Source organism: Schistocerca cancellata, chromosome 2 (genome assembly GCF_023864275.1).
Source record: "Schistocerca cancellata isolate TAMUIC-IGC-003103 chromosome 2, iqSchCanc2.1, whole genome shotgun sequence".
In the NCBI taxonomy this organism is placed as follows: Eukaryota; Metazoa; Arthropoda; class Insecta; order Orthoptera; family Acrididae; genus Schistocerca; species Schistocerca cancellata.
In genome coordinates, this window is record NC_064627.1 from 662,171,895 (window position 1) to 662,185,456 (window position 13,562).

The following is a 13,562-nucleotide window of genomic DNA, read 5'->3' on the forward strand; positions in this document are numbered from 1 at the left end:
TCATTCTTTTACAAAATGGTTCAAATGGCTCTGAGCACTATGCGACTTAACTTCTGAGGTCATCAGTCACCTAGAACTTAGAACTAATTAAACCTAACTAACCTAAGGACATCACACACATCCATGCCTGAGGCAGGATTCGAACCTGCGACCGTAGCGGTCGCTCGGTTCCAGACTGTAGCGCCTAGAACTGCACGACCATTCCGGCTGGCCTTTTACAAGATTGTGAAAACCTTAATGATGCCATCATACAGATCAGCAAAAGGAAATGTAACAAACTTGTTACAGGAGAAGCTAATGAAATAGTTGTACTAGCAGCAGTGCACCATAACCCATGGATAAGTGCCCAGAAGTTACATCACAGTTCTGGTATGTCCATAGGCAGTATTGTCACGATACTATATCATCATAAGTATCATCCATACCATGTGTCACAACATCAAGAACTTCATGGTGCCGATTTTCATAACCAGGTAGTATTTTGTGAACGGGCACATCAACAAATGCAAATGACTCCCACACTCTTTGCTGAGGTACTGTTTTCTGATGAGCCTACATTCACAAACTATGGAGCATTAACTGGAATAACATGCATTACTGAATTGTAGACAATCCCAACTGATTACCACAAGTTGACAATCAATGTCCTTGGTTGGTTAATGTATGGTGTGGTCTCATGGGGAACAAACTCACTGGTCCATATTTTATCAATGCACATTGAATGGACACATATATTGAACATTTTTGGAACAGGAACTACTGGTACTAGTGCAGGATATTGCCCTGGATGTTCAGTAACAAAAGTAATTTCAACATGATGGTTGTTCAGCACATCACATAACTGAAGTATGGGAGGTGCATGCACCATGCTTTCACTTGCCTGTGAACTGGTAGTGGCGGCCCTATTAAATGGCCCACTATGTTGTTGGATTTGATGCCACCAGATTTGTTTTTGAGGGGATATTTAAAAAATGAAGTGCACAAGCAAGTGTCAACAGACCTGAAGCCATGATCGACCACATCAGAAACACCTGTGCTGACATTTACACAGATATGCTATAGTTATGTGTATGGTCATTTTAAAAGCAGATCACTAAGTGTATTGAAGTTGGTGGTAGTACATTTGAACACTTACTCTAATTAGAAAAGTAGATTAGTGTTCACCTTGAGCCATGGCCAGAGTGCATGTTGAGTAGTGCCCTGTTCGATATACCAGAGGATTACAATGTTGCAAATGGAGTTTCCAATTAGTTATTATGAAATACTGGTCTGTCCTACACTCACAGCATGGAGGTGGGTCCCACATGCCCCTGGATATTAAAGGGCCATTGAGTAGCATGTCATAAATTATGACTGTGTACCCATTTCTATTCCTCCGATTACAGCACCATCTGTGGGAACACTTCAGACAAAGCATATGTAGATTTTGCAGTAGAATCATAATTCACAATAAAAAATGGGGGCTCCCATTGAATATTTTAAAGCTGACCCCCATCACCTGGGCCCAGTGTGGGGTTGGGAGTTGAGTGTAGTATCATTGGATGTCCTCATCTGAGGCTAACAAGTTGGAATTATAACTTTTTTTTATCTATTGTGTAGTTTTTGAGATATTTCAATGTCCTCAGTTAAAAGAGACAGCCTGTATATGGTAATGCAGACTGAAAAAGTCATGTTTATGTAAGATGGTCTCTATGTAGTCCTTCACAAAACAGAAACTATGCCGGAGAATGCAGTCTGTGATATCTTCATAAAGGAACCTTTCTTTTCTCAGAATAGGTAGTTTATTATAAAGCAAGCTACCCACATATTTTAAACTACTGTTTATTTTGCAAAGCATATGGTTTGTTAGGTGGCTGCTGTTGCAAGTTTGAGTGTAATTGCAGGAATATCATTTGTCAAATGGAATAGATGCAGTTTATTTTTTTGCAAAACTGAATCTCTCAAGAATATAGACACAAGGAACAGATAAACTGTTTAATGCCTTGACTATCAGTTTGTAGTAGTGTGAAGGTATTTTTCCCATTATATTTAAGATTTTTTTCCTACACCATAAAAGTTTTTGTGTGTGATAAGCCTCAAAAAGGTATCTCTAAGAAATAACAGAATGCTCTAGAGCAAAATAAACTGATCTACAAGTAATTAAGTCACAGTTTTCACAGAGTACTCTTAAGGCATAGCAAAAGCTTTACATTATTTTAAGTAGCTCATATTCATGCAAATCCCACCATCTACCAATAGCGCAGTATTCTTGTCAGACCCTATGTTCCTTTTGCAACCATCTCCCTACCCTATGGCTCCTACCCCTGTGACCATCCCCACTGCAAGACTTGCCCTATGCACCCTCCTACCACCATCTACAATAGCCCTATAACTGGCATAACATCGAAACATAATATGATATCAAAGGAAGAGCCACCTGCGAAATGACACATGTCATATACCAACTGTTATGTAAACACTGTTTGGCCTTCTACATTAGCACGACTACCACCAAATTATCAATTAGGATGAATGGACATAGGCAGAGGGTGTATACTATCAACTTGCAATATAGTGCAGCAGAGCATGCTCTAGAACACGACATTCATGACCTCTGTGCCTGTTTCATGACAAGCGCCATCTGGATTCTTCCCCCAGACACCATTTTCTCATAACTCTACAGATGGGAAGTACTACAACATGTCCTTGGTTCTTGCTACAGACCTGACCTTAATTTACGTTAATTTCTTCTGTCTCAGCAGTTCTTCACTGTAATTACTCTTTGCTTCACTCAGTTTTAGTTATCTACATCTCTCATTGTCTTTCCCATCAATTTACACTGCCCCCCTCCCCCCTCTGTTATGTGTAATGCACTTAGCTTTTCACTCTTATTAACCCATGCAAGATGTTTAAGCAGTAATCTCTGTCTGCTTATAATGCTGTCTTCCACCTTTAAGCACTCAGGTTTACAAATCTCGTCTGATGCAGTCCTCAATAATCAGTCTTTCCTTCTCATCCCATACGGTAAGTCTCCCCTGATCTGCAGTTCAGGGTGACTTTCCCAAAATCTACCCCTTTTCCTAGACCTCTCCAGTCCTTTTCATTCCCCCCCCTCTTCCTTCCCCTTCAACCCTTCTGCATGAAGAAGGAGCCATCAGGTCCAAAAGCTTGCCAATTACAACAGTCTTTTATGTATGTGTTCTGCCGCCACTTGGTGAGTAGATTTTTTGTCTATCCAATTAAACAATTTTGTCAATAATTGATTGTTTTCATTGTTATTTTAGCCCATGTGGCCATCATTCCTTCTTATTTAACCCTCTTGTCAGTCTTTGTTGTCATATGTCTTTTTCAAACTGTCGTTTTTTTTATACCTTAAGTGCTAATTCATTCATTTATTTGCCTGTATCACCAAGATTAATCAACACTTTGCCCCTACATCTTTTCTAGTACTGATTTCCATTCTCATAGATGGGTTCATTTTTATTTGCATATAACAATTCCATCATTATTTACAAATTTGCATACAAAAATTTACTGTTCATTACACTCCATGGCCTTCTCCCGATTGTCTTTCACCGATTTATTTGCAAATTTGACAGCTATTTTCTTATCCACCATCCACTTACCTTGTTCATACGTAATACTTTCACGCTTTTGTGCATTTGTTTTTCGGCAAACCACTCTGATCGACTTTTATTGCCATCTCTTACATCACTTTAATTGCCAAGCTAAGTAGTTTACACTTTCTCTTATGTCTTTCGCTTTCTGTTTTGCCAGTTTTTAAATTTCGTCTGTTTTCACAACTTTCCCAATTGGTTTTTTTTTTCTTTTTCTTTTTCAATATTTTTTTTTGTATCATATAGATGACCCACTCATTACCTCTCATTAACAATTTTCGTAGGAATTTTTCTAATTTTTCAGACTTTTCCCTTGCTTTTCTTCCATTTTTATATCTTTTCCACCCTCTGCTTATTTATTTATTTGCCACTCCTACAATTTCTAACTCTCCAAAATGTCCTCTCTTGGCATGATGAATCCCATTTCATATTACATCCATTCTTTTTGAAAACATGCATTTGCACTATCAAAACTAAGGTCCCACATTCTGTTTCTTGAAACCTGCTTGTCCCCTTGGAGTTACTCTAAAAGGCCTGACACTGAGAGTACCTGTTTCTGGATGCAATCCTATCCTACACTTGGCTCTTTTGCAGTTTCAAATACAGCAATATCTTGCTCTTACCTGCTAATCTGTGACCTATAAGCCTCATCAGCAAATTTCCACTCCACCATACTTCTCTATGTTTCCTTGAATCGTATCATCCACCAAGCCAACTTCAAACTGCAACAACATGCCAGACTTCACCTCAAAAACCTATCCCACGTTCTCCTAAATTAACTGAACAGTGGTGTTTCCTTTACTGTCCCTCTGCAGCCCCCTAAACAGCCACATCATCAACTACCACTCCTCTCCTACAAACCGAGCCTGGCCAACTTCCTTAACATCCCACAGCCTGCACCACTGCCTCGCAGACCAAGAATAACCCATAATCCCAAGAACCAGACACAACAGTACAGTCTCCTTAACCTCTCATTTAAAGTACTCTCCACTACGGGAAGTCTCTGTATTATCTAAGGGCTTCACCTTCAGCCCTAAACCTGCATTTGATCATTCTGCTTTGGTGAAGGACCTACTTTACTTCACTCATAATATCCATTGGAAGTATCACTTTGCAACCCAATCCCAAAACCTTTCCAAACCTGACATTGAGCCCTGCCTTGAACATTTCAGACCAGAATCCCAACTTGATCCACCACCACTACCTCAAGATCATCCCTTACAAGCCTTCCAAGAATTCCTCACATCCAGCATTGCTTCACAACCCTTCTTCAGGTCCCTACAACATGACCCTAACCTTTTCTCTGCAGAACTCCAGACTCTACATTCCCTACAATCTGATGACTCCATCATTATCCTCCAAACAGACAAAGGATCTACCACTGAGTACTTAACTGAAAGGTGTATGTTAGTGAAGGTCTATACCAGCTGTCTGACACCTCTACATACACTGTCTGCCATCAAGATCCCATCCCTGTGATTCAAACTGACCTGCAGTCTCTCCTTAAAACCTCAGGCCACTCACAAGGACTACCATCTCAATCTATAGAACTTCTTACCCCATCCAAACCACGCACCCCCACCTTTTACCTTCTCCCTAAGATCCACAAACCCAATCTAACTTCTGCACCATTTCAGTGCAGTAATGTGTTCATTGTAAATAAGTATTATAGTAGTTGTATTACATGTTTATTACCTTATAAATAAATAAAAATCTTTTTTATTTTAAATTCAGTGCATTAGTATTTGTAAAATGACTTTCATATAGTGTTCATTAAAAAATGACGATCATTCCACTTGGGACCTGTGAAATGGTACATTAGCTTATTTGTTTTAGTTGTAAATATTTGTCATGTATTGTTGTTTTTCTGACATGTTCCACATCCTGGAGGACCTCCTCACTACGGATCAATTGGAATGAAAGTAAATCTAAAAAAAAAAAAAATCGTCCTGGCCATACTATAGTTGCTGGCTTCAAAGCACCCACTGAACATATATCTGCCTTCGTTGATCAACACCTGCAACCTATAGTACAAAGACTCCCCTCCTACATCAAAGATATCAACCATTTCCTAGATTATCTGAAATCCGGGCCTGTCCGTCTCCCACCACCCAATTTGCTTGTCACCATTGATGCCACCTCCCTCTATACCAACATCCCCCACATACATGGTCTGTCTGCTGCTGAACATTTCCTCAGTTAGCGCCCACTTTTCCAAATCTATGACATCCTTCCTACTCACTTTAATCAACTTTATACTTATCAATAGCTACTTTACCTAAATATACTGATGACATCTTTATCATTTGGTCTCATGGTGAGGCTGACCTGCTAAAATTCCTCAATCTCTAAATATCTTTTTATAGCAGTTTTCCTTCTTTGTTTCTTCCTTTTTTGTTCCTAGGTGTCAATGTACTGGCTGAAAAATGGGTTGTGGAAGTGCAACAACTGCCTACTGTAAATGATGTAGCCAACAGATGCTCATTTGTGTTTCACCATTATTTACTTTCAGTTTTCAAAACCCACCATATACACATTTAATATGGGCAGTGCACTATTGTTAACTTTCTATAAGTCTCATTAATAGTTTTCAGGTGAACATCCACATACTGCCACAATAGTTTACTGTAGAACATCTGTGAGCAGTAAAAACCTAACCACAAAGTTCACAATTCTTGAAGGATAGAAAGTACGTATGGAGCAGATACTGTCAAAGTTTTAACACATGGCCTAATTGTGTAACACTTATTACACTGTTAAGCTAATGCATTGTTGTTGTTCTAACCAACACAGGTTCCTCGTCTGAATCTCGGCCATGGACTGACTGTCCCGTGACAAAAAATTGGGCCCTTATATATCCTCAGAATAATAAGGGCCAAAACTATACATTGTTCAAAGTTAAATTTACAGAAATCACAATTAAAACTTAATTCATTAAATTAACTGAATACATCAAAAAATTGGTTCTTTTTAACAGATTCTTCTGCTGGAACAGTTAGGTCAAATTATTTGTTTAAATAATGAAATTAACAAATATCATTATGCAAACAATACTTTTGACAAAACTGTTAATTACTTTGGACTTTTATCAGGGGTGGTTTTGCCAACATATTTTCGAAGAGCGCCAAATAGGTACTTTAAGAATACTATTAGTTGTTCCTCCAAATGTTTATAATTAGTACAGAATTTATATTTGTTTATATGTCAAAAACAGAATTTAAGAAACTTCCTGGCAGATTAAAACTGTGTGCTGGACTGAGATTTGAACTTGGAACCTTTGCCTTTCGCAGGCAAGTGCCCTACCAACTGAGCTACCCAAGCACGACTAAAGCCCCATCCTGACAGCTTTACTTCCACCAGTACCTCGTCTCCTACTTTCCAAACTTCACAGAAGCTCTCCTGCGAACCTTGCAGAACTAGCACTCCTGCAAGAAAGGATATTGCGGAGACATGGCTTAGCCACAGCCTGGGGGATGTTCCCAGAATGAGATTTTCACTCTGCAGTGGAGTGTGCGCTGATATGAAACTTCCTGGCAGATTAAAACAGTGTGCCAGACCGAGACTCAAACTCGGGACCTTTGCCTTTCGTGGGCAAGTGCTCTACCAACTGAGCTACCCAAGCATGACTCACACCCCGTCCTCACAGCTTTACTTCCGCCAGTACCTCATCTCCTACTTTCCAGACTTCACAGAAGCTCTCCTGAGGACAGGCACAGTTGAAAGAAACTCACATATAACTTTTGGCCACAGCCTTCATCAGTAAAACACACACACACACACACACACACACACACACACACACACACACACACACATCTGCCAACTCCAGCATCTTGGGCCACCTGGAGTTTCCATTGTAGGATTTGAATCATCTTCTCATCTGTGTGTGTGTGTGTGTGTGTGTGTGTGTGTGTGTTTGTGGGTGGGTGGGTGGGGGGGGGCAGAGTGGGGGGGGGGGCTTTCTGGATTGGATGGAGAGTTGCCTAAGTTGCTAACCACTGTAACCTTAGTGTACACTACACACACATTCAGCCTCCTGGGTAGCAGGGTCTGATCCATAGCAATGCACCGTGATGTATTTAGCAGCACCCTCAACACTATAGTGCAAGCTCAGGACATCACAGCCTAGCTTGTCACAGAACCTTCAGTCTCTGATTCAGGCATTCTAATTGGCTGAGAATAATAGAGTCTTAGTAATTTTTGGAGGCAGTGCTGCAGATTGTGAACTTAATTGAAACTGCTTGAGGAAGGCTGGAATGAGCCAAGTATGACATCTCAGCCCAAGCAAAAAAATTATATGTTGCTTAACTTGGTTGGGAAAGTACATTCTCAGACACAACCTAACAGTAAATTTCTCCATGATGCTCAACACTTTTCTTCTATATTCTGCCATTGGAGTGTCTTACGCATCTCTGGAACACTCTCTCAAACTTACAGGGATCACAAAGATAAGCTTAGCCTAATTATAGTGTGCACTGAGGCAAATTCATCCTGAGCTCCATGTGCAAACTAAATAGGGAAAGGACCTAGTAACTGGAACAATGGTGCAGTGCTCTCAGTAGTTTACAGAGTGTAGATGTAGATGTAGATGATTTTTTTCTACAACTACATTCATCTGGCCATTTTGCTTCTGCTTTAGGTCTCACTGGACAGGTAGTCCTAGTTAGTGTAATTGATGAGTAATGAATCTTTTCACCTATTTGTGCATATTTATTATTGACTGAAAAACTCCAAAATTTGATGTACCTTTGCTCCCTTTACATACATATGGTTTAACAGCAAGGAAACTGTAAAAACACATTTTTTTCATGTAATGCTATTAGCTGCAGGCTGCAACTGCTGTGTGGAAATCAGTCATTGGTGTGTGTGTGGCATGAGCTTCCCATCCACTGTAAGACTCCATTTGGTTACTGCATCGTAGGAACCACACTTTAATAGTGGCAAAACTATGCTTCATTGCAGAGAATACTCTGCAACACAATAATTCTGATCTCCTACCTATTCAGACATATTAATAATTTTTTTAGTTAATTTCTCTCTTTTTGATTGTGAATTATTGATGTTTCACTTATCTAAGAGTCTGCTTGAATGTTTGATTATCCATGTTTTGTTGTTATTTCAGGTTAACTCCACTGTATTTCATGGTTATATTATTCTACATTTATGTGCTGCCTTATTTGGGTTCTGGTCCTTTATGGAAGACAACAGTTATCCAAGAGAAAGAAAACTGTGAAAAATACTGGTGGGCTAATATCCTCTACATTAACAACTATGTTGGTGCTAAAAATATGGTAATGAGTACTCTCCAAAAGTTTTGATATAATTTCAATCACAGTTATAAGTTCATCTTTATTGAATAATATGACTGCGTTTTCCACATGCAACATGGACAGAAAGTAATTCATTTGTTTAGTCTTTCACTAAATCATCCATAATGTTCCATAGATCATATCACAAAGGAGACTTTCCAGGGAAGGGAATGAGCCAGTTAATTAATTAATTCATTCATTCTCACATCATATTCTGTAATTCCCATCATGAAGGAGAGGCTGGAGGATGTAGAAGCTTCATTAAATATTTGTGGGCAGAAATGGTTACTGCGGGCTACATCCGTGAAGTACAGTGGTAACAAATTATGACTAGTGTTAATGAAGTCTTATTGATAAATACAGGAATTATTGTTAAATTTTGTTATTACTTATGTCTATATATCTTACTAGAGAAGCAACATTATTATCAAAATATAGATTGCTACTCACCACACAGAAGAGACAATGAGTCACAGACAGACACAATGAAAGGACTATTCTGTGCTTTAGCTTTTAGTCCCATACATTCTCCTACAATCAGCTACTCCAGTATGGTCACAGGCATCTCCTATTCCATCGAAGGCAGGGCTACCCATGAAAGCAGTCATGTGATCTACAAACTTAGCTGCAACCACTGTGCTGCTTTCTAAGTAGGCACGATGACTACGAAGTTGTCCACATTAAAGGTCACCAACAAACTGTGACCAAGAGAAAGCTGGACCAGACTGTAGCCGAACATGCTGCCCAACACAATACGTTTCACTTCAACAACAGCTTCACAGATTGTGCCTCCTGGATCTTTCTGACTAAAACCAGCTTTTTTGAAATGCATAGGCAGGAGCTCTAACTACAGCATATCCTACGTTCCTGTAGCCCCCTGGTTTCAACCAGACCTTGTCCTTCACTTATTGTATCGTACTTTTGATACAACCACAGAAGGAGATTTTACTTGCCACTACCCTCAACTATTTATAGTGCACTGAGGGAAACACTATCAGAGGAGAATAAGGAGAACACTGATAATGATTAATGATATGAATGCACACATTTATTGATGAATACGCTAACTTGGTACAAATCAGCTCAGGCAGTAGTCCTGAAGTTCAATAACTATTCCAGAAGTTAAGGCAGGATAGTAAACAGTTCTTTTCCCACTAGAATATTCACTTAAGAAGGGCTGGTATGGGCTCACTAGAGGCAGACAATGCATATGAAGTACATAAGTAGAAGGCAATCTTCTTGGTAGTTGAGCTAACTTGGAACTGTCCACTCTGCTGTGGTGCCACCACACATCACTTCTGTGGTGGCACCACCACTGTGACTCATTGGCATGGCAGTCGCTAGGCTACATGCTGTCTCTGGAGTAAGTTATTGATCTATCAACGCCTGTGATGCTGCCTGGTGGTGCTTGCTGTGCGTATTACACCCCACTCCCCTTCACACCCCTCCCCCCTCACTCCCCAAATCTCATGGCCGTGGTTGCATATGGTTGCAGTGTGAACCAGTGGTGAGGGGGAGGTCCAGGTGCAAGCACAGCAGATAGGACGGGAACTGGCACTGAAGCCAGTGACAGGCTTTTGTCTACAACCCAACAATTGTCCTGAGAACCCATGGGAAGACCTGGAAAACTGCAGGAAAGGCACCTGTGTATATCCAGGGCAGTCTTGAATGCTGGAGGATCCCCTTGCAGAGGAAGGTGGCAGGGTGCAGAGGCATCACCCATGGTGACATGGGCTTCTGTGATGATGGCATCAGGGATAAGGGACTGCCCACCCTCATGGGAAGCACCTTGGGCAGAGTTGCCATTAGATCCATGGCAGATGGTTGCAACCTTGACTCCTGGCTGTGTGCTGAATCTGTAAACTGAAATGCATGACAGGATCATGGAGTCTCAGAGGGCATGACTAGTTCCATTGTCTTTTGAGCAGCAACCCTGTGTGGGAAGAAACCAAGAACATGTTGTGTCCAAAGACACATGAAATGATCTGCTGTCTGAGCCAGAAGGTCCTGAAGAGCATTGCACCCTGGATCTGAGAATGAGAATCTTTGTACTGACTGGTACTCCTCGCTGCAGCAGATGAAGCAGGGAGTTCTCCCATCAGTTGTGCAGGAGTTTGGCCAGGGAAGTTCCATCTTGATGGATTGCATGAAAGGTAGATAGGAACAATTGAAAGGCTTGCTCCTGTGAGTGAATTCCATGGAATTTATTTATCTGCGCCTTGAATGTTCGTACAAAATGTTCAGCTTCAGGATTTGACTGTTGGTGGAACGGCACAGTGGTCACATGTTCAATACTGTTTGTTGGCTGTGCACAATTGTTCAAATTCCTGAGTGGTGATATGCAGTCCATTATCAGACATTAACACTTACGGCAAGTCCCTCAGTGCAAAAAGTGAAGTAAGTATTCTGATAGCACTGCATGACATCATTGAGTTCATCAGAACCATGAGAGGAAAACAACTGAAGGCAACATATATTCCAGAAAGATCCAGCAAAGTCAGTGTGGTTCATTTCCACTGACTGCTGATGTTTGGGCAGTCAGAAAAGCATTGAGATGGAGCTGCCTGTTGCTCCATGCAGGTGGTGCAGCATGACATCATGTCTTCAGTCTAGGCATCCATCTGCAGCCAAGAATAATGGCAATGAGCAAGCTGGTTTGTCCTCACAAAACCCCAGTATCCCTGATGCATCACCAGTCTATTGCGGTCTAACTGTGTTGGTGAGGCAGTAAATTTCCACAGGGCAGTGACTGCGCCCATGTTAGGCAAAATTTTCTGCCTGACTCATGTAGTACTATCACCGTCAGAGGGTGGTACGGGACTACAAGTCCCACCGCCACACCTCCCAAGTGCGCATATTGACAAGTCTTGACAGAGAGCGATGTATCAATATACTTCCAGCTGAACCATGTCTTTCACTCTCCTTGGCCACTCTGTGCACACATAATTCAACACAGTGCTTAAATTTACATTAGCAGCTATCTCCTGTGCTACGTAATGCAAGACTATAGGAAAATTGTGAACTGTGGTAGCATCCAGTGCATCTATCTGACAACATAGTGCTCTAGAGGAGTTGAACTGATCATCCTTGTCCACCTTTAATCTGTCAACACATTGACATTGGAATGTTGAGCCATAGGATTTCAGAAAATTTCATAGTTGAAGTTTTACAGCAATAAAACCCTTCATTGTAATTTCTACTCTGTGTGAGGTGGGACAGGCTTGGTTGGGTAGAAGAGTGAAGGGAGTGGCTTATGTTCTATGACCAAGTAGAACTTCCTTCTATGGAGGTAATGAGGAAACTTGGGTACACCACCCTCTGACTGTAATCTGCCTGAGTCTTAGAAGTCTGGAGGCAAATGCTGTTGGATAATCCAGTGATTAAACACAATGCAGCAGAACACCACATAGGCCAATTGAAGAAGCATCAACTGCTAATACCACAGTTTTAATTGGATGAAAATGTGGTTTAATTGGATGAAAATGTATGAGCCACATGTTACTATGTAGTGCCCATTTCAGCTGATGCCTAACACTGCTTGCAGTTCCTTTAGCAGTTCCTGGCAAGTCTTTGATGGCTCACAAGTGAGTCTGGGTGGGGTGAATACCCCGTAAATTAATGACATGTCCCAGATATTCTATTTCCACCCGGAAAAAAGAGCACTTATCTTTGTAGCACTTGAGGCCTGCTATTAACAGTACTTGAAAAAGACACCTGAGATCGGCTAAATGTTCTTCTTCAGAATGTCCAAATTTCTTGGCTAGTCAGGCAGTTGGAGATAAAAATCCTCCAGTACATCTTGGAGAAATAATGACCCTCATCTAATCTTTCCATAAGTTGCCCCTGGGCGGGGCAAAGTTTATGTATCTACCCCTGTCTGAGAGTTCACAGTCAACTTAAAATCAACACACAGTTGAAAATGACCTAAAGGTTTACAAAGGATGGCTAATGCAAAGACCACTGACTTGTGCTGAGTGGCTTCATAACCCAATCAGCTTGTCATTGCTGTAATTGTTCAGTGACCTGTTCCCTAATGGCAATGTGCACTTGCCTAGCTCAACAGAACTTTGGTTTTGCATTGTCGTTGAGTGACATATGAGCTAAAAAACTGTTTGCACTACTGAGACCATCATTAAACAGTTCACTAAATTTGTCACACAAAGCTTGAAGCTTATCTGTAGGCACATCTGTTAAAATTTGCGACACTGTCTTGTGGACTGACAATCCAAAAAAAGTCAAAAGAATCTAATCCTGAAATATTCTGTGAAGGTTAGGCAGAAATCACTGTGAATACAACTCTCTTTGTTACACCTTGAGGAGTAGCTAGCATACTGGAAGTTGCTAAAACTGGAATTTCCTGTCCATTACAAGTTGACAACACATGCATAGCTAGGCTCAGTATTGGTGGACCTAATCATTCAAAAGTAAGGTCACTGAGAAGTGTAACTGAAACACCAGTGTCCATAGCAATTTGATATCTTTCCTAGCTACTGACAAAGTAACAAACACCTCGTCCCAACTATATTTCACGTCTAAGAGAGAATTATCACTTCTTGACCATTGCTGTGAGCTAGCACAATATGTGACATGTGAAGTGAGTAAAGATTTACAAGTGGACTTGTATTTGCATCATCTTGAATTGTTTGGCAAATAAAAA

General features: G+C 40.7%; 1 protein-coding gene across 1 annotated transcript in view; it reads left to right on the forward strand.

Annotated features, from left to right (window-relative positions):
- The window catches only part of LOC126157368 (nose resistant to fluoxetine protein 6-like), a 176,046-nt gene that overhangs the window by 79,544 nt on the left and 82,940 nt on the right, over nt 1–13,562 (forward strand). Inside the window, exon 7 of the mRNA XM_049916370.1 lies at nt 8,719–8,887. Coding sequence (XP_049772327.1) covers nt 8,719–8,887 — 169 coding nt within the window. The remainder of the gene's footprint in view (nt 1–8,718; nt 8,888–13,562) is intronic.